The 25,217-nt window shown below is 40.3% G+C and overlaps 1 protein-coding gene across 2 annotated transcripts; it reads right to left on the minus strand.

Moving 5' to 3' along the window:
- Positions 1-9,449: 9,449 nt before the first annotated feature.
- Positions 9,450-25,217, minus strand: akap10 (A kinase (PRKA) anchor protein 10). 2 transcript variants are annotated; one of them, XM_010767232.1, is made up of 15 exons: positions 25,001-25,217; positions 22,254-22,301; positions 21,508-21,693; positions 17,440-17,925; positions 16,222-16,320; positions 16,006-16,090; positions 15,741-15,864; positions 15,221-15,357; positions 13,714-13,858; positions 12,675-12,842; positions 12,348-12,454; positions 11,530-11,609; positions 10,792-10,844; positions 10,609-10,701; positions 9,450-10,530 (listed from the first exon to the last, which is right to left on the minus strand). In XM_010767232.1, the coding sequence occupies exons 1-15, from the start codon at positions 25,020-25,022 to the stop codon at positions 10,525-10,527; spliced, it is 1,839 nt and encodes a 612-aa protein (XP_010765534.1). In that variant the 5' UTR covers positions 25,023-25,217; the 3' UTR covers positions 9,450-10,524. The 2 variants fall into 2 exon arrangements, with proteins under 2 accessions (XP_010765534.1, XP_010765533.1); XM_010767231.1 differs by having other exon boundaries at positions 9,451-10,530; positions 11,530-11,612.

Here is a 25,217-nt window from a genome sequence, read left to right on the forward strand (position 1 = left end):
GGGGGGGGGGGCAGGAATACAACACGTGCATTAGACCTCATAACAGGCTGACTCACTTTCACACAAATGGCTTTCAACATAGAGATTCTCCATTAGCATTAAAGGAAAAAGTTTTACTACCACGGTAAATCTAAGGAGCAACTCGCATCAAGAGTGAAGTGGCGCCTTTCTGTTCAGGGAAGATCTCACAAACCTCTGCTCGTCTGTTGAGCTGCTGTATTTTTCAGCAAGTGGCAAGGTATACACTGCCTCTCTTGGGAATGTGTGTCTTTCATTGGACATATCGAGCCCCCCTGCGGCCAGCTCAGAGCACAGACCCTTCAACACTCTGGTGTTGTTCTGAGAGATAAAGGCCAGACCTTGTCCATCATTCTGTTATGAGGCGGCGCACTGTGCCTCTATCTGACCCTGGTGTCCAGCAAGTGCACACCATCATGTTCTGCCTGGGAGGGCATATGACATATCTTGTAAGAGAGAAATAGTGCATTTGATATTTTGGCATTTTCACAATTTCTAACGTACAATATGTGATTTATTGCCACCAAAAAGAGTTTAGGGGATCATGGGAGTTAGCTTCTTCATTGTTCATCATTCAAGAGTTTTTTTTACCGTGAACCGAATCAAAGTCTCCATCTCTCTAAAACAAATGGACCCGGAGATTAAAACTCTTAAAAACACTATACTTAAAAAGAGTTTCATGTTAAAAATCTGTGTTTTCCCAGTGGACACAAGGAGGGGCCACAAAAACATTTTGCAAGCTTGTGTCTTTAATAACTTTATAGCCAGAAGTCTGATGATTAAAACCCTAATACGTTTGATTATTATGATTTAAGGGACAAATATCTAATAGGTGTGTTGTCCAAAATGTGGCTCTAACAGGATATAAAGTAAATGTATAAAAGATTCTAAGAGATCTTGATCAAAAATATAGTTTCTAGGTTTACAAAATATTTGAAAACATTTAGAATAATGTATGAACACAACTCAACATATACACAATTCCTGAAGTGGGGGGGTAACACCTCATACTGTATTTCTTGTTTTCCCTAACAGTTTAAAGCTCAGAGATATTTAGTTTACTATCCCTAAAAGACTTAGAAAACCAGAAAATATTCTCAGCGGAGAATCTAGAAACAGATATTTGAGTATTTTTTAAAGAAAATGCTTAAGTGATTAATTCATGTTATCAGGCCTAAATTCGGTCCCAATCGTCCCTGTATTTATCAGATTCATCAGCTCCCTATGGAGCTACAAAAGGCTTTTTACAACTTGTATTCACATTTGCAGTAATACTCCCAATACCTGTATACAGCCTCTGAAGTGTTCAATTGGTAGAGTTTCCCTTTAAGGGTACAGCAAGGATTCGGGTGGCGAGGGGAGAGTGACTGTTATGTTTTATTGTGTTAAAGCTGAACAGCTAGGCTCCCCCCTGGGTTATTACTGTTTTTTCATATACCCTCGTATTGAATTTGAAAAAAACACCTTTCCCACAAGATTCAAAAAATGATATAACCGTGAGAAATTGGTACAACATCTTTAACCATGTAACTCGACTCAAACCTTAATACCCTAAGGGAAATTCCACTGATGTACACATGAATAAAACCTGAAACAAATACCTTAATTAAAGTGCATCAATTGCAAAGGAAGGCTGAAATAAATATGAATTTATGATGAGAAGAAAGACCCTCCCCTTCTCACAAAGAAAAGTCATATTATTTTACCTTCAGCAAAAAGAACAATTACATACAACTTTTGTGACCCCCCCAATCATTTCCCCACAGAGGGGGTGGGGGGAGTGGGAGAGTAACTCCTTTGCAGAACATTTACATACACAAACAAATTTTTAACACGCTACAGGAAATGGAAAACCCCAAAAGCCATAATAGGGCCCCTTTAAATTGATTTCCATTGTACTGAACTTCAGTAAGGTAAGGAAAAGGTACAACGTTGAAAGATTCTTCAAAAAGTGCACACAAATATACCAATTGAATGTAACTTACCAGAAAGTATTCCATCAGATACATGATAAACTAAATCCATTCTTAGTTCCTAACAGTAACCTGCTGTACACTGCAGAAAGTGCAACACACGCAGGGAATATTATTCCGCTGCACACCACCGTTTTACTTTACTACCTGTATAATATTTATCTCGCTAAAGCGGTCAAATTCAGATGACATCCTGACTTTTAGAATTCTTTCAAATCATCTATTCCCAACAAATTGAAATAGGTTTTTATGTATAATCAAATTCTCACACAAGAAATACATTAAAATAAAGCATCCCGTAATCTTTAGCTTCCTGTTCTCCCAGAGTGAAACTTCTTTAGATATTGACACTAACGAAGGAGGGCAAAGACAATAGCTGAGTAGCAGATAGACAAAAGAATCACGAGTGAATTCCATTGAATGAGTTATCTATCTACTTAAAACGAGTTCTGGCTCACTGAGTGGTGAAATGACATTTAGAGCAACTAGCAGGGTTTATGCACCAGTAAGTGTTCTTCATAGGTAGCTGGAAATTAGGCGTGGTGAAACATCTCCAGTAACGTCTATAATTTATCTTCCTGGCATGTGAAGAAGGTAACTTGGGACTAATGTTTAGTCTCTTGTGTCAGAGGATTTCAATGGCAGCCAGTCACTTCCTCTCTTTTTCCTCAGCATTGAAAAACTGCCATTTTCTCCAAAGACAGACAAAAGATGAGCAGGAACTCAGACACTTTCCAATCAATGTTCCTGGAGCTCGGCCACGACTCGTTTGGGCTTTAAGACGACCTTGACGTTCAGTGGGCATGCATGTGCCACCACAGAGCCAGCAAACACACACAGTAAATCTCCTCCTGTTTACACACACACACAGACACACTCTCTTGTGTCTGGGCTGTGGGCTTGTTAGCACAGAGGCCAAGCTAATCCAAATACAGTGTTTAGCACTGTGAAGCAGCTGGAAGCACATAAGCTGTTAACAAGGTAAGGTGAAAATGGTTTCTGGCATTCTAACTTCCTCCTCCTTCACACTTTACCTAGCAGCAGCTTAGCGTGCACCCCTTCGACGCGAACCCACCACAGCACACACACTTTAACACTTTCACTCAATTGTGTTCATGCATGTAAACGCTCATGTGTGCCGTGCCAGGACACAAACATGTTAGCACACCACTGCTGCTCTACATCTGCTCTGATGGCAAATCAGACAACCAAGCAGAAACGAGAAGAAGTCATACAAGGAATTATTTATGGGTAAAACCAGTAGTAAGAGTGTTTGATAACTCTACTGTTGTCGAAAGCTTGTCATGATCACCTGAAAAACATGAATGGGTCAGGGATTATGTCAAGTTACAATACAGACCAACTCGCAGTAACATCCAAGTTGTGAATCCGACTGTATCTGAAAAGTCAAACGAATATGGATGCTGCTTTAAGGTTTATGTAGTTCTTTTTTTGAGGGGCCACTTTTTAATGAAGCAGGTCTTTTCTGTTGCCAGTTAACACAACACCTTTGCAAAGACGGCAAATTGTTTTATTGTGGTCCTTCAGCTTGCTTCAGGTTTAAAATCAATATAATACCATACAGGGGATTCTTTTTCGCAATGTGCGCTTCCATGCATTCAACTAGTGCAGTGGTTCTCAAACTTTTTCGGCCAGGCCCCCCGTTTGGAGAAAAAAAAAAAGTCGGGCCCCCCCAACACAAATAGTTAGGCGCAGTGGCAGCGCCAGATTTCTTTTGGGGGTGCTGTGGGGTAGCTTGACGATTGAAGATTTATTTTTAAATATTGAAGTTGAATGCATCAATCTGGTGCACTTTGAGAGCAAAATGAAGAGATCTATGGATACATCTCTCAACACCCATATGAAACAGAACTGTAATCAGATTTACTTTTTCTTTATGGATATTTTACAAATCACTCCCCTTTCCTTTATTCTTGTTTTAATGTCATATAGTATTTCATACCTGTTTTTCATTTATTCTCTTATTTTTTTATAACTATAATGATCATATAAACATGTGCCTCGGAAATAATTGTTTACATTAATGGTGACCAAAACATTTGAGACCCACCAAGATAACACTCAGAGTCCTTTAGTTCACTGAGTCTCTCAGTCTGACAGGAGAGAACTCCTTCACTTTGTTGTTGAAAAAACTCCTTATATCCGTTAGCGTAGCTCGCTAGCACCAGAAGCTAACAACAACGATCTCCGGTACCGGTGCGCTCTCTCTCTCTCTCACACAAAATGGCTCGTTTCACACAAACACAGAGCCGAGCTTTAATGAAACACAGAGACCTAGACGTAATAGTACTTTTTTTTTTTTTGTATAGCCATTTTTCCTCCCGGTCTCTCGCGCCCCCCCTGGCATGTCTCTGGCGCCCCCCACTTTGAGAACCACTGAACTAGTGTAACATGTGGGCAGTGTTCATTCTTAAGCCCCATGCGTGCAATACACACCAGGACTAATATAAAAAGGCAAAATGCTGGTGGATTGAAACTTTAACATACTACGAACACAAATGCACATAACAAGCAAAACTACACTGCAATCAACAAATCTTGAGGTTGCCGCATGAATGACACATGGGAATCTTTCCCATCTCTACTCTCCTTTCCATATGAAATAAACAGGGGAAAACCTGTTTGTTTGCCTCCCTCTTTTAATGGAAGCAGGGCGTGGCAGTCTGGGGACGGCCAACACTGGACTGCAGCACGGACCGAGAAAAAGCTTTTGACAACCAAGCAACAACAGAGAAAGCCTGACATAAACTACAGCACAAGTAGGCCAGCCTCTCAGGGAGCCTCCTCCTTTCTTTCCTCCACCTCCTTCTCCTTCTCCGTCCTCTGGCTCCCTTGCACAGCATCCACAGTACTACTATTCCACTCCACGGAGTTCAATATACAGTTGTCTTCTTCTACTAACACAGTGGTTCTCAAAGTGGGGGGCGCGCCCCACCAGGGGGGCGCAGAGGCATGACAGGGGGGGCGCGAGAGACCAGGAGGAAAAATGGTTATAAAAAAAAAAAAACATAAAAAAAAAAAAAAAAANATATACAGTATTGATTGTCCTTACCTCCTTATCTTCCAACCATTTGGACGCAAACTTGCATTTCCCCATATTGATGTTGTTTAACAACAGACCTTCGCGCGCTAACAAGCAGTGAGTGTGCAATGTCCTGTTCAGATGAGGTCAAATCCAACAGGATGCCATAAATAAACTACAAAGAATCACACTACACACCTACGCAATGATTACATTCAGGCAGACTGTAGAATACAACGTCTTTGGACAATTGATATACTATATATATATATATATACTATATATAGTATATATATATATATATATATATATATATATATATACACACACACGATACTGCTGCAGGTTTGTGTTGAAAATGGAAGGCATCAGCAACACGACATGCACATCAGTGAGGAGTTAGTAATAAAGTGTCTGATGAAAACATAATGGCCCCTTCACCTTTATTAATGGAAGGATGGTGCACCCACTGTAATGACACATGTAGCTGCGCAGGAAAGCAGCTCCATCACACTCACTAACAAACTGCAGGAGGAGCTCATAACTGGCCCCACTAATTGACAAATGGCTGAGTTTCTTTTACCAAATGAGCCTTATAGCGTGCTACTTTAGCTCAGCAAAAGGACGCGTTAATGGTTAATGTATGAATCATATAAAAGAGATCCCGATCTGTTCCGTGTTTGCTCACTGCTCTCTATCTGCAGTTTGCAACACCTGTGCTTCCCTGTGAGAAAAATCCCAGGCGTTGCATTCTTCCCCTCTTTGCAGGCACTTGCGCTACAGTCACACAAGCAGCAACTTATTAATATCTCGCTTTCAAATGCTAATTCCTCTTCATGCATAAATCATAACTCCAGAGGTGGCTGGTGTAGCTGCTTTAAAAAATGTTTTAAGTATGGGGGGTACCAAACAGCCTGCATGTAGAAACAAATAAACCACCACTTGCATGAAAAGTGAGCGTCCCAGTTAAGAGTCTCATAGCAAGGCCAACCTTGTTTGCTCTAATAATCCTCAAAGTTCTTCAGTATCAGCAGAAATCTGGAAGAATTCAAACTTTTAAGTCAAGGGATGTCACACAGTTCCAACAACCTTGCTATTTTTCCTGCAGGTGTTTGTTACTGGATATACCTGCACTGATGTTTAAAACCATAGGTAGGGAGAATGCAGCACGCTCCAATCGTCGCACATTGGCTAACCGGGTTCGATTTGACTAGAATAGAACTTCCTGCTGGTGATGGAGGAGTCCTGATGGGCGAGCAGCCTGCCAACGTACAGCCACTTTCCGCCGCTTTGTTGTGTGTTTGGCGTGCTGTGCTGCAGATGCTGCTCTGTATGATACAGCCGCAGGTCAATGAATCATTCTTTCTGCCTGCATCGTCACCAAATGTGTCCTCCAGAAAGTCGGTTTGGGAGGACAATCAGAGCCATTTTAAATAGTTGTTGCTTCATTGAGTTTCATACAGTTTGAGATGTATCATCTGAGGTCATGAAAACCTGGGGAAGTTACAGCAGCTTTGCAAAACAAAATCACCAAACAATAAAATGAACCTTTTGAGGATACATGGAATAAAAGTAATTTAAACTATTATAGGTTAAAAATGTATGGATAAATTACTCTTTATGGGTGTAAAACAAACATATTTAAATGCATGTCATTTTCTTCATCAGGTCTGATTTTCTTGATTGGGTGCAGTAATTTAGGCGCGATTATGATTAAAAGGCTGGATTATTTGCTCATATTGATTCATCTTGTGCTCATAAAGCCAACTACTCTTCTTTCCTGGTTCTTATAATGCCATGCCATCCCCACTTGATGGCCCACATGTTCTCATCCATCCACATGGGATGGACTTGTATGGGTGTGTTTGGTCGCCTACCTGCCAGGAGCTGGAGGGGATCTCTGCGAATTTGCCCAGTCCCCCGAAGGTGTAGCATCGGTACATGTGATCCAGAGACTCTGAGCAGTGCCACAGCAAGCCGAAGCTCACAGAGTCCTTGTTGTTGTGGTGGTGGAGATGGTGGTTGTTCCTCAGCTGGTCCTTAACAATCCAGGCAGGGGATATGAAGCTGAAACTGCACACGGCGACCAGAGCGGAGGAGAGGAGCACCCAGAAACAGCCCACACAGCTGAACATGGTGGCAGCGTGGGGCAGAAAGCCCGGAGACAGACCCAGATCGATCCCGAACCCGGCTTCTTCTTCTTTCTTCTCCCGGCCCAGGAGCGAATGCATTTGGAGCTCACACCTTCAGGAGCAAGACTTCAACTTCAGCCGCTCACCACATCAGCAAATAAATCACTGGCACATCCGCAGTTTGTGTCCCCAGAACATCAGCCCTGGACAGACCAACCAGGAAGAAAACGTCCAAAACACATCAGCAGGAGTGATGGTGATCAATTATCATGAGTCAAGTCATCCACGCCTCCACTCAGCCTGGATAAATGCCCAAACCTTCCATAAACACGCGCAAGAGGTTTGTCACACCCAAAAACTGGGTGCGCATTGGTCATATCAGTGCGGGTGGAGCAGCAGTTTTTAATTTATACCAACAAACACAACATGTCCCGCAGCAGGTGCCGCTGCTCTCCTCTGCTCCTGTCTGTGCACTCGCTCTGCCTCCGCACGGACAGCAGCGCACTTTGCGTTTCAGCAAGAGTGCGTCTGGGTCTGGACAACGTCAAACTCACAACGGTTAAAATAAGTACTTCCGGATGGGTTTTTCAAAGTTAAGGCATGATAGGAGAAGCGCGGCAAGGAATTATGGCAGTGCTCTGAAAGTTTTCGCAGGAAAATAAGGAATATTTTTAAATAATTTACACTAAAGAGCCACTACACTGATTTTACACTTCAATGTCAGTTTATTGTATGCTAAATAGGCTACATGCTAGGCTCAAGTTTCCCAAACTTCAGAAAAATGAATGTACCTATCCACATTTCCAAAGTAGCCTGACACCCCCAACTGCAGATACACAAAATATAACAACAAATACTTTCCTTGCCTTTGCTCTTCTTCTTGCTCTGTGACTGTATATCCCAGAATTAAGTAGCCTTGAGCATCTTCTCAAGTTCTTGCTAGGCGCCGCCATGTTGTTTCAGACTCTTCTTTAGCTTTTAAAGGTTTTTTTGACTCACTCAGTAATGTCAATACTGGCGGGGACATTAGTCTTTCGACGTTAAAATGATATGTATTCTGTATTAAGCAAAGCTCTTGCATATCACTAGGTAGGTTATCACAGTTTGGGATTCACTTGGCTATGAGGCTAACGTCCTCTCCTCTTTGGGTCTGTAGTATTGAATGCAACAGTAAATGTTGATAGTATGGTTTATAGGAGGCCTCGCGCATGCTGGGAGATCACTGAGAGCACTTATTTAACAAAATGACTTTTATTCTGAAGGCAAAACCCCACTCTTCCGGTGTATTGCACATATTTTGTTTAACTTTGCAGACTGGGTGTCTGTCTGGTCGCGGCTACTTGTCCAAATACACCTTGCACTTTGTTAATGCAAGTATCATTTGTACAGCTTTCACAAACAGCTAAGCACACCAATGTAATAAAAAAACTGTTAATATGTTTAAATGTACGTTTTTTATATTAATTAAATTGTTATCTCTGCATATCAAACACTTTTCAGCATCGACATGAATTAAAATGGGTCATTTTGAATTGTTGTCCATAGCTGCCTAATGTAACAGCATCTACGCCAATCAGAGCTCAGAACAGAGAGTGTTAGTTTGTATGGTTTGTATAGAGGTGGGCGTTGCCTCGACACGTGCAGGTAGCCCAGTCTGGAAACCACATAAGCAGTAGGCCTATACACGGTGAAATAGTTAGTACAAGGCTATTTTGCTCACCGAGGTGTAAAATATGTATCAACAGCATTAGTATTGGGATAATTGTATCTTTAAAATAAACACTAGTATTAAATGAAAACAATTGGAGCCATGTTCAGAGCTGATATTACACTGCACAACTGTTATTACTACTTACAGAGGCGATTACAACAGTGAGAAAACAGTAATTCAACTATTTAAATGTGTTATACTTCACTGAAAATGAATTTTTGCCCATTGGTTTCAACTGTACTGTACAATTTGTGGATGTCAATACCTGTACAAGAGAAAACAGATGAGCCTTATTGAAAAAGTACTTACTCTTTCTCATGTCCAAAACAATCTGCTGTGTCGTTCATGTTCATGTTTTTTGTTTATCCCTAACATAGTAATACAGTTAACATTGCCCCCTCCTGGTCAGAGGTGATAATAGTTCAACCTAGTCCTGTTGGCACCAGGCAGGTTACCACATACTAATTATGTTAGTATTGTAAAAACAAGTAATAAATGTATCACAAAAACGACAACTGGCTAAAAATAGCAATAATATACCAACTCTGACATATGTAAAAAAATAAGACAGACACATTTTATAATATATGTATTTAAATCAAACACAATTTAAATATATTATAGATTAAGTACACATACATAAATGTCAGAAAACATTAGTGGTACATAGTACCAAGAGTCTTTTCTGGTTCTTTTCCACATCTTGGTAAGGGTCTAAATTAAAAAAAATGTTTTATTCACTGGGCACCTTTTCCAGTTGAACAGTTCTGTCATCACTGATATTTGTGTCAGCGATGCATTAAAAAAAAAAAAAATCAGATCACCATAAAAAAGGGCTAACATTAATATATGGGGTAAACCAGAAATCTACATGTACATATATAGAACATTAAGGACATGGAGTTTGGAGGTTTCCAACACAACTGGAGCACTTAAGTCCATTAAGGGAATATTTCTTCTTCTTCTACGCTCTGTAAAAGGTGCCAGGAGTTTCATATAGGAGCTGAGCCGGTCCAAGGAACAAATCTACTCTCCTTCTGTTTCATTGTCACGTTTCCAAAAATGTTCTACAGTACGCAAAAACAGCCGAGGTGGGACAGCTCACATGAGTGAACGGCAGACGACACTACTCCGACGGGCTGCGGGAAGCGTACGCAGAAAACTGTACAACACTGATTTTTCATCTGCTTAAGCCTTACGTGGCTAACCCTTACATTTCATCTAAAAACAAGGAATGCTTAAAAAAGGTGTGGGGAGGAGTGTCGTGAGGGCAAATTCAGTCTTTGTCACATCCTCCATAGGTCCGAGATAAGAGAGACATTATTTCCAGACAGTGTCAAGTGTGTGTGTGTTGTAGGTTTCCTTCCTTCAGGAGTGACTTCAGTCCAACTTGTGAGCTTCACCTTTGGCGACCTCACGCGTACCTTCGTAGTATTATGGAGTTGGAAGATTGGTGCAAATATGTACTTCAACTTTATCATGATGCACCCAAGCTCACACATTCATACAGACACATTGGGGAGATGATAAATGCCTTGTTCGTAATGAGATTAATGCAGTTCATTGTGGAGTGAGCCCTGCGTACAGTTTGTCACTGGTCTGGCCAATGTCTGCAGGGCGTGATGGTCCTTTGGTTCCTCAGCGGGGTCATAACTGCAGACAAAAGAGAGAAGAAGAAGTTATTACACACATCGCCGCAGAGGAGAGGGCTTACCGGTTGAGGATCCGTACCTTGGTGGACTTGCCGGGGCTGTCGTGACCTGACTGGTGGACGACGTCGTTGACGATCATCTTGGCGATCTGCCACGCCATCTCCTCCTGTGCCTTGATAGGGATGTCAAAGCACAAACTTTAGCTTTAAACTGCTTTTAAGTATATTTTTTTAAGTAGCATTTTAGCATGTTGTTTCCTCACCTCGTCCGAGTTGCCTTGGACCCATTTCTTCATGGCTTGAGAAAAGATGGAACCTGAAGGAGAGCAGAGGGAAGGCTGAGTGAGGCTGCACATACTGTAAAGCACATACAAAACAGCATATTAACTGCACACACTGTAGCCTAATTTCACTTCCTCAAGGTGAGTTAAATATATTTGCGGCGTTATAATAGACTTAAAGTTTGGCATAGTCATTATGTAGCCCAAATATCTTGTACTCTATTTTAGACCAAAACCGTACTATAATAAATACATGTTTGTTGCCTCATCTTAGGAGAAGTTGTGGCAGAGAACTGTTCTTGTATATTACGGAAAGGTTTGAAAGCATGTGGAGAATAGGATTATGGAGAAGATGATAATATTAAAGTATTTAATTTTACATTCTGTTCTATCTTTTTCTTTTTTATATGCCACATGTTTCTTATTTCTGTAACTTACTTGCACCGTTTATTTCATCACACTTTTATTAAGCCTTTTTATTTTTATGTGAAGCATATTATATGTTGCCTTGTTGGAGGAGCGGAGACTGGGAGATGTTCAGTGCCAACAACTCTGCTCACTATTGTGCATATAGCCTTTAAACCTTGATTCTTAAGATAAGGTTTATATTCATGGATGCACAGTAGATGTTTTACACTGCACTGACATCAAATATGAAAAAGTAAGGGCCAAGATTCAAAGCAAATAATGAGACACAGAAGAAAGAGTGAGCTGTCATGCCTTTGGATTTCTTCACGTCCGGCTCAGGCTCGGCCTCCCTGATAAACTGACCCATCTCGTTCACCTTCCCGAATGTCATCCTTCTGAGAGAAGAGGAGAGGGATGAAGACAGAGCAAACAGGCACAACTGCAACATTCTAAAATCACTGTGTGTGTTTGTATCAATCCAAATTCAATGAAGGGGAAATACATCCGACTGCAGTTGGGACTGGTCAGCTTTCTGTCCCCAGATTCAGAACTAAACATGGAGAAGCAGCGTTCAGTTCTTATGCTCCAAATATCTGGAACAAACTCCCAGAAATCTGCAGGTCCGCTGCAACTCTCACTACTGCTAAATCCAGACTGAAGACTTTTCTTTTTGCCTCAGCTTTTAGTTGAACTATTCATATCTTAAACTGCACTGTAACTTTTATCCATGTATTTTTTCTTTTAATGTTTACTTTATTATCTTTGCTTTTTAATGACTGTTTTAAAATGACATTTTCTTAATGTCTTGTGTTGAAAGGTGCTATATAAATAAACTTGCCTTGCCTTGCAGCTTTGCCTTTCAATACAATTATTTCCTTTAATTATTTTTTTGTGCCGGATTCTTTACAGAGTGCTCATAAAACACTTTGAGAGTGAGTCAATAAAAACAAAACAGTTACAAGCATTAAAGCTAAACGGCAATGTGGGCAATCAATAGAACATAAGAATATGGGAGAACAATGGAACTTGGGGGAAATGACCGATAGCTAAATTGGAGAACAGCAAATATCTGAAGAGTTCATTTAAAGAGATGAACACAGATTTAGCCATCTGGTGCATTACACACTCACCCAGCGTACGGCCTCTGGTACAAGGACTCGGGGTCCAGGCTGGCGACGTCCACCGTGATCGCCTCGTCGAAGTTTTTCAGGATCTTGATCGCTGCCCTTTTGGCCCCCTGTTGCAGCGTGAAGAAAACATGAAGTGAATGTTTGGCAGCGTAACTTGCAACGTTGTTTTTCTAAGAAGACATCTAAACATCTGGAATACACTCAGCCCTTTTGGCATTTACAACAAAATGTCTTCATTGTTAGCGTAATGAGGCGGAACAGGAGTAAATGTCAGGAGGAACATCCCCACAGGGGCGGACGACGAGGGGGGGTTAACGTTGGGGTCACCTGAGTCTGAGAGCCCTCGTTGGCATTTGAACTTGAACGCTCGTTGTCCGTGGGCCCGCCCTGACCCGGAGTGTTGACATTCACAAACTCGTCCGCCCGCACCGAGTTGATGAGGTCACTCAGGTATTTGTAGTAAAGGTTGCTAGACAGGAAGCCTGGCATGTAGACCTGAACAAACGCAACACAACGGTGACTCTGTTAGCCAATAATGAGCTGCGTGATGTATTTCTGTGCACAAGTTACAAAGGTCTGTTTCTGACCTTTACGTGCCGACAACAGTGTTCAGATTTCATTTCATTAACTTAAGGCAAGTGCATTTGTCATCGGTGTAATAGGACAATTTGTCAGTGACTTACAACACAAAACCTTTAGGAGGATCCTATTAAATTACAGAAAACAGCTCAAGCAGAAGATTTTATAATTATGCAGCTAAAAGTTTTAAAGGCCAATGTACATGAATTGAACTTTTCTGTACAATGGTAAAATGTGTTAAAAATCCGTTTATAGCACTGTTTAATAGCAGTTATAAGCTCTTATAATTACCAGTATTAACACCAGTGCATTTGTATTAGTGAGGAATCTGGGTTTTTCATTCATTTCATACTTCACAATAGTTGTGTATATGATATGACAATAAACCTTTGAATCTGCTTTTTACCTTTTTATTTGAATTATTCACTCATGTTGATCAAAGGAAAAGATACAGCTTCAAAGCTTTAAAACGTTTTGTTCTGATTCTAGTGAGTAATACCCAACTTTGAAGATAATTGTAAAAGTGCATTATTTTAAGTTTATAATGTGATTTAACAATGGGAATTATGAAACACTATGATCCTTTTAAAGACAGGTTAGAGAGTGACCAGCAATTATGATAATACTTGACCATTCAAACTTTATAATGTGTGTGATTATTGTTTGAAGCATTATGAACTGCTTAGTACTATACTTGTTTAGTGCTATAAGCATAATATAACGCATTATAAGTATGCGTTTCTAGGGTGCTTTATTGTATATTCTTGAATGTTTCCTATTTCCGTACCTTCTCCATGGTTGTCCAGGCCTGTCTGAGTGGAGTGGTGAAACAGTCGGGGAGCGGCCCCCCCTCTCGGCAGATATTCGACTCGATCTCCATCCGTACAGAGTCGCCAAAGCCCAGAGGGTTAGTGGCCTGGAGTGAGAAATACCTGAAGAGGAAATAGAGCAATAAAAGACGGAGTTCAGGTAAGGTCATCTCAATTAGGACTCAAATTAATACCAAAAATGCAATAGACTTCAAAATAAACCTCCCTTAAACCTAAATCAAGAACTGTATTGAGGAAATTGCATTTTCTTTAAAGCTGCAATGCCTCTGGCAAGCAGGACTTTGGCATTTATTTAATATTATCTAAATATGAATGAAATATTGCAAAAATTATCTGCTGCTAATATAGACTAGTGACTGGGCTTTCTCCTTCACAGTTCTTAACTGCACAAAGCTTACAGAAAAAGAAACACCTTGAAATATTTCTCAATAAAAAATCCTCCAACATCAGACGACTGGTCAACTGTCAAAGTGACAATAGGCAAGTCTTTTGCTTTAACTTAACATAAGAAACTAAATGTTGATTGCACAATGTAATGGATTTTTGGAAAATGTCACCATCGTTTTAATGATTGGTTCACTATAAACCAGGTGTCTTTGCCACAGCGGTGCCAAAAAGAATACCACTTGGGGGGAGAAGTTGTCTTTAAAATATGATCCATGTCGGAAATACTGTAAAAGAGATTGAGATGTAACCGAATATATCAGTTATAATCCCCTTTTCCTGTTTAAGTTCTAGATTGTACATGTCAACCCATTAGTTTCTTTCCCAAAAATAAACAGAAATGTGAATGTCTGGCTACACATGCACAGCATTGAGTGCAGCTGTCTGATATGATTATTATCATGGCAGCTAATTAACAGTGTGTGGATTCTTTTTACTATATAAGACAACAGAGGGTGAAAGTGCAAAATAATCAATACCGTCAGGAAACCGGCCAGTAATACATTCATATTTTCTAAAATGCAGCTATAATCATGACTATGTATTTACTGTGGTATACCACCCTCTGGTTCTAAAACATAGCGAGACTGGAACAGTAGAAGAGATTTGATTCAACTATAAATATATAAATTCCTCTTATTTTCTTATCACTTTAATTTATAATTGTTTTGTCCATGTCGTGATCCTGTAGGGACAAAGTTTCCATCTCAGGTTTCATCAATCAAACCAGATAAAGAAATATGACTTCTATCTTCTCTTTTGTCCTAAAATCCAACCAGTGCCCGAAGTTGCTTTCAAAACAAAGCTAAAACAACTAACCCAATAAACAAAAAATATAACAATAAATAATTATCAAATACAAATAAAAAAACAGTGAGAAAAATAAACGTTGAACTATTAAATATTACAAATCAACGATAAGCTGCAACGTTGACAATCACTTAAAATGATCTTCCTGGCTTTTAGTCACAAATAGCTTTTGAAAGGACAGGACTCTTAAGAGGCTGAGTGGAGACCTACTTGTCGTAGAGGATCATGGCGTCATTCTGAGCCTCCTGGCCGTCATACTGGCCCTTTTTAGCTGCTAGCTGGTTCTGGAAGTTGTCCGCTGCTAGCCAGAACTGCATTACATTCATCGCCTCCTCCTTTTCCATGTACTGCGGGGAGGAAGAGACCAACACACCTCAACTGAAAGTCACTGTGTTTCAGGGTTTACTGTGAGTCCTGTGTATACGCTGACACAGCAAATAAATGTTTGCTCCGACAACGTTAGGGAGTGCTGGGGTTAATTGTCACTTTATCTTAGCAATAGTTTGAGAAATATCTCTACTGAGACCTCACTTTATTGCTGCTGTGACAATAGAAATTCCCTGTAACATACGTAAATAAACAGAAAGTGTTTTTGGGGTAGTGGCAAGAGAGGACAAGTGTTTACAGTAATGAGGAGGGGACATGAGGCACAGTTTGTGTACAAAAACAAACATAAATGGCACCGTCCGTACTGGAGTGAAAAAGGTGTTTAACAAATGGGCCCACTCACCTCAGAGAAGTAGAAGAGAGCTGACTCACAGAACAAGATGTCAGCCAGGAACACGGAGCCACTCGTCAACACTTCGATCTGGTATTTACAGAAATGATGGCTCCGCAGGAAATCACTAAAGTGCCTGGATAAGAAAGAGCAGGTGGGAAATGAATGCAGGGGAAAATGACAAATGACTAGTTGCACTTTAGCTCTACTGTGGAAACATGTCGACAGGGAAACCTCGTTCCATTAACTCCTCCGGAAAATAAATGGACACACTCACTGTTGCTCCAAGATGATGAAGACTACCGATTGTGCAACGACAAAGCTGTTTGGGTCCACCATGCCATCCTCTCCACATATCTTAGCTACACAGAGCAGACAGGGATATTATTCAAGATGGATGTATTACAGTTTTTGTGACTGAAACCAAAGCACTTCAAATCGGCTCTCATATTTAAAAAAAAAAAGAAGTGAGTTCCTAACGTGTGTTTCTTACCCACGATATCATTTCTGATTGGTTCTGTGATGGGGATGGGCCTCACAGCATCTGGAGAGATGTACCTGGTGAAGATGGTGACTGCTTCCTTCTCTATACCTGCGGAAGACAAAGACAAATAGCTTAAAAAAAAAAAACAGTTGCAACATGCACAGGAATGTTTTTTGTGTCATCACAGAGAGGGAATGTCATGCTAAAAATACTTTCTTCTTGGGATAGCTAACTATGTCCAACACACACTGGTAAAGCCTCTGAATATAAAAATGTATTTTTACGTTAAAAAGTGTACTGTGCAATTTGTCCATCTTCTTTTCATTGAAATCACTTTAGGAAGGGATCTATTTGTGGCCTGTCGTTCCTTTGACAGCTTGGACAATGTACATATGGTTTTTATTTAAAAAATGACTTTAACTAGAATTAAAGTCTTGTGTTCGTATGCTTTTGCACACAAGTCAAGTTGCCTTTTACATCGTCTGTCCAAAATGTCATCACTTCATTATTTTATCCTTTGGGACATTTGAATTGTCGTAATTATTATATTGATTTTTATTTGTTTTGTAAAGCCACTGTGACGTCAAGTTTTTTGACCAAAAAAATCGAATCAGAGTGTAAGATGGCTTTTTTAAATCGTCAAATTTTTTAATTGTATTTTTCAGTTGTATCCTGACAAAGCATCGGACAGTGGTTATTTTATCTGACCAAATAATTTCAGGTCACTCTTGAGCACAAATGTTTCTCTCCAACATCCTTAGGTAATAGCCAGGTTTCATTCATTTTGAACCCAAATATCCTTGTCAGTGCTAATATCCACTACGATACCTATGAACCGTTCAGAATAGTTGATTGATTTCATTTATTATTGACAAATTAGATTCATGACATATGCATTAACAAAAATGCAAAGCGTCTTTATTTTGTGAAGAAGAGACTGCAATGGGATGGCCAGGAAAAAGGGTGCCAGTCAAACACCAAACAGTGGAAACAAATAATATAAATATGGCCTTTATGTTAGTTTTAAGTCATTTTGTGAATTTAGCAAAAATCTAACGTTTAAATCTGCCACTATTTTTCAACTCTTCAGTAAAAGTGGATCACATTGAAGTTGCATGCTTTATGTAGATTAGGTTTTTCTTTTTCCGCTGCATTATATCACTGAGTATGAAAAAACATATATAAACACAAATATAAAAGAGAAGGGGTTGTTTGAAGTTGACTCACTTTTCATGAGTTCAGAGAGGTCTTGCAGCGTGCTGTTGGGCTGCAGCTTGCAGGGAGTCCCAGTCCTGGAGGGGGTCTGCCTGCTGGGGGTTTCCGCTCGAGGGGTGCCGGGCCTCAGGACATTTTCTGTGATGGAGGAGTCCCGCCGCTCCGTGTGCACCGCCAGGCCTTCATTGCTACTTTCCCTGCTGAGAACATCGGCCGTGTGTCGGCCGAGCTGCGGGAGGTCCGGTCTGCCCGGAGAGGCGGGAACGGGCTCCGCCAGAGAGCTTTGTTTGACAGAGTTCAGGCTGTGCGCTCGCACGCGCGACCAGCTGGTGGCCCGGAAAGTCTCCGACTCCAACCAGAAGCGAACAAGGTGGTCGGCGCCCCGGTGTTCCATGAAGTGCACGTAGTGAGGGATGGCCACGCCGTCCCGCAGGACGTGCTCCACTGTCTTAGACAGCCGGGAGCGGTCCTCCTGCTGATAGTTCACACTGGAGTGTCCTGGAACATGCAAATATACACACAGTTAAGTTATCAATTTATAACTTCAGGCTTCAATTACGGCTTGACAGCAAATGGATATGTTGACATTTGGATAGATGTTATATTATATCAATCTTAAATGGCATATGTTTATTTGCCTCCTTTTAAAGACAGCATTTTAGTTGCATTACATAACAAGGGATGTTTTTCTTTCAAATGTCTAGGCCTGTTCTTTTATATGCCTTTACTTAGTTATTCATTACATTCCCATCACTGATGATTATTTATCTTAAATCTCTTTGTGTTAATATTATGTTATAGCAGCAATAGTAAACATCACAATATAAATGTTGTATTGATTTTAGTTTTTTTGTCAAAAAAATTCTGATATACAGACTTTGACTTAGAGAAATTAAAACAATTGAATAGATATAAAAAAAAACATAAATCAATTCAAGTTTTTTAAAGAAAGTCAGAACATAACAAATGTCATCACCCCAATGCAATTTATGATTTAACTCAATTAAAAAAAGGTGTTATATTAGTGGGGATTTTTATTTGTAAGGCTAAGATCATATACACTTTTTTAGTAAAAATGCACATGTCAAAAGATGTATACTGCCTTCAAGTATTCCACTTCAATAAGAGCAGCAAACGTTCTATTATTTACAGGCTTCAACTTTCATAATAGAGTTGAGTTGCAACATGAAGTGAAAAATAAAAAGTGGATTCAGCTCAATTAGTTCTCCTGAACATTTGGTCCAGACTGTTGGAACGTGCGCTGAATTTAAACTCCTAGATATTTATTTTTGAAGTCTTGTGAATTTCTGACTGTGTCTCTAGAGGTGGCTTTGGACTATGCAATTTCACAGAGGATTTCACCCAGACAAACTTTTCAGAGTCAACATCAAACAGTCATTATTGAGTATCTGAAGAGGTCAGCAATAACTGTGGTTGCCATAGCACCGAACTCCTGTATGGATGTCATATGATTTCAGTGTACTCTGCCTTTAACAGAGAATACCTGTTGAAGGTACACCACCTGCGTTAGGAATAAGAGCACATCTGCTGTCTGAAGCCTGGGCTGAGGATTTGTGGTGTTATGTTTGCTGCTCTTTTAAAAAAATATGTGTGCGTCACCCACTGTAAACCTCCCTCGCATTCCTTAAGATCACACAGGGACGCCACATCATCACAAAGCGCCTGCCTCATTTGAATATCTTTGAAAAGTCAGGCACTGATTTTACAATGCCCCCTCACATGTGCTACAGCTGCGTGATACTCAACAGCCATTACAGGACCCCAGGAAGAATAGCCAATGCTCATGCTAGTGCTAATGGGGATCCTAATAAAGACATAAAGACATACAGGAGAGCAGGGAAATCATATTATCACGTTTGGTTTACACTGTCACTGCACTGTTAAGATGAATGATTAACTCCCACTAATTCCACTAAATACAAGTCTCACTTTAGGTTGAACTGCCATGAAGCGCATTTCTGAGGAGTTAGTTTGAGGGAAATGAATTACACACAATGCATAGCTTTGTGACGTAGAACATGGGGTTACAACGGGAAACCCAGAGTGTTAAACTAAAAGAAAGAAAGGTAAACAAAGAATGTGACGCAGAGCTCAGCCTGTGGAAGGAGATGTATACAACACTAAGGGTGTATGTTGGTATAGGCTGTTTTACACGCCGAGTTATACCATCCATCACTTTAATTTTGCTTTATGATGATGTTTGTAAAATATTGGGTAAAGTGATTATTTGAAAATAACCTCTACTCCATTCTGTAACTCAAGAGCCTGGATGGCGTTTTAATAAGGCAGTAATCAAAAATAAAAACACACTATTGAACAAAATATGCGTTGCCTTTGTTTGTAATGTGATACGTCACCGCAAAGCGCCCTATCCTTATTCATACTATTACAAACCCTTGCTGTTACTCACAGTCAACCATAATAAGTGTGTGACCTCAGTTAAGCCCCTTAGTGTTCAGGGCTTCAGGCCTTAGGGGGACGTCGGGGCGGGGGTTGAAACATTTTTCTTCTTAGTGAAATGACCCGGAAGTATCTTAGTGGCAGCCATGATAACACCTGTTTGAATTATCTCAATGTTAATGAAAGGTGTTTTGATTCTTGCTTTCTTATCTCCTTTAGCATAGGGATCATCCTTTACCAAAGGACAGGAGATAATGCTGTCCCGGAATTCCTTTTAAAGAGTATATAACATCCGACATCACTGTTTAATTAAACTCTATGAATAAACTGAGAACATCCTTCCTAAGAGGTGTGAATGTGCTCTTCCCTTACCTGAATTGTACAGTATTGAGATTGTCACTGTTGCCCACTCATAAACACTAAAGTCAAGACTGCTGTCGTCTAAATGGAATTAGAATCAATCACATCTTTCCTTGGCCTTATGACGTTTCAATCGAGGTCAAGGAGACAAAAGACAAAGGATGTGATTTGTTTAACTATTCAAATCGCAGCCTGGGATTGGGCCGAACCCACTTTGCCTTTGAAATGCACCCTCACCTTCTTCCTCTTTCTTTCTCTTGCCCGGTGAGTTTGGTTGTCATTCTGCTGTCCGGGCTGCGGCACAGGTTCCTCCACCTCTCTGACTCACCCCTGCTATTCTCTGGGCAACTTGCTCGGGCAGTTCCTGTCATTCCACAGGTCCTGCCACACTAAATATTCACCATCATCATTGCATCTGACGTAAGCAGAATCTAATTTTAGAGCACTTTGGATAAAAGGGAGGAGCTGTGTTCTTACAACATGACCTCGAGAGAGGAGGCCTTACAGGCTGTGGAGTGCTCATCACATTGGGAGCATGAAGTTGTGAAAGTGCTTCACACAAGATTATTGAAGGAGTGTTTGCCACTTGCACAAGACTGTTAAAGCCATTTTAGTGATGCAAGAGAAGACTCAGGTATACTATAGTAACAGCACATTCATATGAGGAACCCATTTGTTCCTTTAAGGAAGCTTATGAAGCTAACGTTGCCATGTTTATAGCTCTTTATATTGGTTTCATTATGATCATTTCTATATTATAGGGAGTTTGTATACATTGTTTTTGTGTTCTTATGTTGAGATTTTATTATTTGGCAGAAATTCAAACACTTTTAGATTTGTCCTTCTGAAATATTTGTTTCCAGTAAATCTGGCATGACTCAATTAATCAGTCAATTGTCAGAAATAAACTAGCTTATAATTAATTAGTCTTTCTGTTACATTTCAAACAAAAAAAGGCACAACTTCTCAGATGTTTGCATTTTAAATGTGAGGATTCCCTGCTTGACTTTGTGTTATATGACAGTAGTAGATAGTGGTATTTGTTGGTAGGAGATAACAATGGATGTAATGGTTTCTTTGTTCTCTGGAAATTATAAAGGTAATTTTCTAATATTTAAAAAAAATGTTATACACTAATTGAGAAAATCATAGACGGATAAATGATTAAGGAAATAATTGTTGTTTCCAGCTCTACTCCTTTTATTGTTGTTTTCCTCTGTGTGATATAATAGACCTACATTGTTTTGGGCCCTCATCTTTTATCACTTCAACACAAAACACACGAGTAAGGCTCAGTACCAAGATCTCCAAAGTGAGCGGCCTCCATGTGGCTCGGCTGTTTCTTGAGGATGGCGGTGCGCCCCCGGGCGAAGGAGTCCATGTTGGCGGAGATGGCGTTGATGGCCACATGGCTGGGTCCCGCGGGCTCCTGGGTGGCATGGTGGTTCCTCAGTCCTTGTGATGGTGACTGAGGGCTGGGTGGAGCTGCGAGGGAGCATGGGAGACAGAAATTAGGCATCAAGCAAAATAGAAAGAAGAAAAAGAGTCAGATTGATGTGGATGAAAATATATTTTTAGTGAATGTTTTTCAAAGCGCTCACAGTAAGAGTATAGAGGCCTTGAGGTGGGATGTGAGACAGAGTGCTCAGTGTTTGTTTGACTGTGAGCTGTATGTGTTTCACTTAATAGCTTCACGTAGAAAGGTTGTCCTTGTGACAATAAGGGCCAGCAATAGTGAAAGATAGCAAACCAGATCAAACAAAAAGCCATTTAAAACAGTTGAGCACACTTGTAGAAATGTTAATTTTGTCCACAAATGCATCACAAATAACCAGTTGATAATAAAAACTATTGTCTGTATTCTTGTCATGAATAAAAGAAAAAATTCTCCTGCTTTTTTTCCAGTGAAAACAACTGCTTTCGGATCCAAGGAATAAGCTAATGCAAGTTTTGTCTATAAATAAAGAGTAATAAAAAATGTAAATGTTCACTTCACAACATGCTTTCACACTTTCATATCTTCACTGAGGAGACGATGAACTCACCTTTATTTACTTTAGCATCTGTCACTCTCTCAGGTTCTTTGCTTTTGGCTGTGGGAGAGAAAGGTCAGAACGGGGGTTAGAATCAGAAGCATTTTCATTCACAATACAGGGCGTGACCAGCGAGAAGCCATTCATAAGGACAGGCGAGGTAAAAGGGATGGTGCTGTGTGGTGTCGCAGCGGGAAAAGACTGGAACTCACTATCTAGTTACGTAATGACCTAGTGAGGAAATGGATACGCTAGAAAAACACACAGATCATTCGCTGCAGACCTGCGTCCCTGCTGCTGACGGATGAGGAAAAAAAGGGAAGCTGTGTTCCGATATGTGAAAGCCCTCTCAGTCCTCATTATATAGTAAGCAGCACTGAGAGGGCTTTCACACTAAGTCTTTTTAAGATTTGTGACCTTGGCGATGAGCTCTGGTGGGTCCTTTAAACTGCTTTAAAGTCGAGGGGAGTTGACAGTCTGACAGCTTTCCTCCAAAGCACTAAAAGAGGTTATTATTTCAAATAATTTATACACAGCATTATAAATCACAAGCATAATGGACAACTATTCAATACTCGATTATTTGTTACCAGTCCAAAACTCTTTGGCCAACTGTCGAATAAAAACTGAAATATGTAGAACAAATGCAGAGTGGCAGACGTGGTGGCAACCAAGATTAGAGTGACGCAACATTCATATCTTCAGATTAGGCTGTTGCAGCAAAGGGGGGTCAGGATAAGTATCATTTCAAGTACTGACATTACAAAATGGACTGGGAACAAGAGTGGGTAGGCTCTGATGGGCTGTCTGTCAGAGCGTGACTATTTAAAAGTCTAAGCTCCAACAACATCCTCTGGGCAGGAGGGAAACATGGTTCAAATAATAAAGCATGTCTTTGGAATTAATACACATTCATTGAACCACATGGATGTGCTGTAATGAATGTATAATAAAATAAAAGATTTGCAATATCAGCACCCACGTACGTGCACGCATCCATGCGTTCAGCATTCATACATACACAAAGCATCACAAACACTTGACCTCTATGAAAAATGTCAGAAAACTGTGTGCGCCTGAAGATGGAGAAATGTTTGTGGACTGGACAAACTAAAGAGCTGCTGTAAAATATAAATCAGAATCTCATACTACCTGTGCTGCAGCAAGTCTTTCCACCCTCTGTCTGAAACCAAAGCCCAGTCTGCTCTGATTGGTTAGCTGGCAGGCTCTGTTGTGATTGGTCAAGTGTTACATAGTGTTGTCATTATGCTACGGAAGTAAACAACCAGTCCAATTGAGGCGTTTCAGGCAGGGGTGGGGGAGAGAAACTGGGATTATAGCCTTTACTAATACTATAATACCAAATCATAATAAATAAACAAAGTCCAACAACCAAAATACGTACATTTCAACTAATGTATTGTTTCAGGCAGCTAGTTATTATTTAACAGCACTATAATTGCTTTGCCAAACTTCAGCTCATTACAAAACGTTGTCTGCACATTTCAACTATGTGCCTATACCAGGCATCCGACTTCCTTCCTGTCAGTCATGAGTATCATCCAGGTTCACAGCATTGTAAGTGCACCCTCTCTCTTTTTTGTGTGACCTGCTGTGTCAGCTGCTTTGACCGCTGTAGCCTTTCAGGAAAATAATTCTACTCTCCCTCTAAAAGATGAACAACTTTTGAAGAGTTATAACAATGAAGCTACTGTGAATAGTTCTTATAATAAACACAAAGATACTCCAGTAAACATCTGTTTTAAAATCACTGCTTTGTTATTCTGCCCCTTTACATCTATTTGCTTTCTTCTAATCAATGAGATGATTCATAAAATGTAGGGCTTGTTCTTTAAAAACACTTTGTAGGAAATGTATTAGCTACACAATTTTAAACTGCTGAGGTCTGCTACTACTATTAAATGTGTCGAATAAATAAAAGATGCACCTGCACTAGAGTCTTCCAAATGAAGCGAAACCAATTTCTATCAAACAGTTTAGAAAAACATGGCATATTACAACGTGTATGAAGAGCCTGTACATGAAAGCTGAGCTATTAGACTATATTATCATTATTTTACTTGGTGGTAGCCAGCAAAAATGCTTCATCATGCTTTGGTTTATAACTAAAACTGCAGGTTCAATTCAATCAGTTCCTTCTACTTAACGTTGAATGATGCTGAGCAATGTTACCAACGTTAGCTACATCCATTTTGGTCAAACTTTTCTCAATGAAGACTACACACATTTTCTTTATAATAACCTAACAACTCTAATTCAGTTAAAACGGACATTTAATAGTCTTTTTCATACTTATGTCTGGTTAAACCTGTATGGAAATGTATTGATAAAGCTAGCTAGCTGCCATAGCAAAGTTCGACACTTATCAATTGATGGCTATCACAGATATTGGTGTTCGTTAAAGTTCATAACATTTAGAAGCACTATTTTATGCAAACACTGTCATGGTAATGTGTCTAATTGAAATAACATACAGTTGACAGCTCTTTAGGGTGGATGTATTTCCTCCCTGGCTAACACTAGGGCAAGCAGGATAGAGGCCACCGCTAAGCTAACCATGTCACTGCAGTGAGCAGCGGCGCGGCTCCACACACACCGCTGTGTCCGCGGAGGATTTACTGTTGGCCGCAGTCTCGACTACACTAGTGCCATGTTACCGGGACTACGGTCTCCTCAGCCGGACTCTCTTTGCTGCGAGACAGCGTTGACGTTGAAGCCTTCAGAGGGAGCTTCCTCACCTTTCCTCTTGAAAAACGACATGACGGGTTTCACACTCTGGACGTTTCCTCAGCTCACTGACACCGTCCCGTGAGTTCGCGGGTCCCTTCATTCAAATGCATCTGTTCTTTACACTCCTGACGGGAAAACGGGTTATTATCGCAGCCCCGGTGAGTGCTGTCAAATTACAATTTTCGCCAAATCCAAACCCAGCACAGCGGCCATATTGTCAATAAA

Source organism: Notothenia coriiceps, unplaced genomic scaffold (assembly GCF_000735185.1).
Source record: "Notothenia coriiceps isolate Sejong01 unplaced genomic scaffold, NC01 NC01_scaffold00004103, whole genome shotgun sequence".
Classification (NCBI taxonomy): Eukaryota; Metazoa; Chordata; class Actinopteri; order Perciformes; family Nototheniidae; genus Notothenia; species Notothenia coriiceps.

Excerpts from the sequence above, each read along its gene's own strand:
- akap10 (XM_010767231.1), bottom strand. The coding sequence starts at position 25,022 with ATGTCGTTTTTCAAGAGGAAAG. Across the intron at positions 15,358-15,740 it reads CTCTCTTCTACTTCTCTGAG|TACATGGAAAAGGAGGAGGC; the intron begins GTGAGTGGGCCC and ends TCCTCCCCGCAG. Across the intron at positions 10,702-10,791 it reads TCCAAGGCAACTCGGACGAG|GCACAGGAGGAGATGGCGTG; the intron begins GTGAGGAAACAA and ends ATCCCTATCAAG.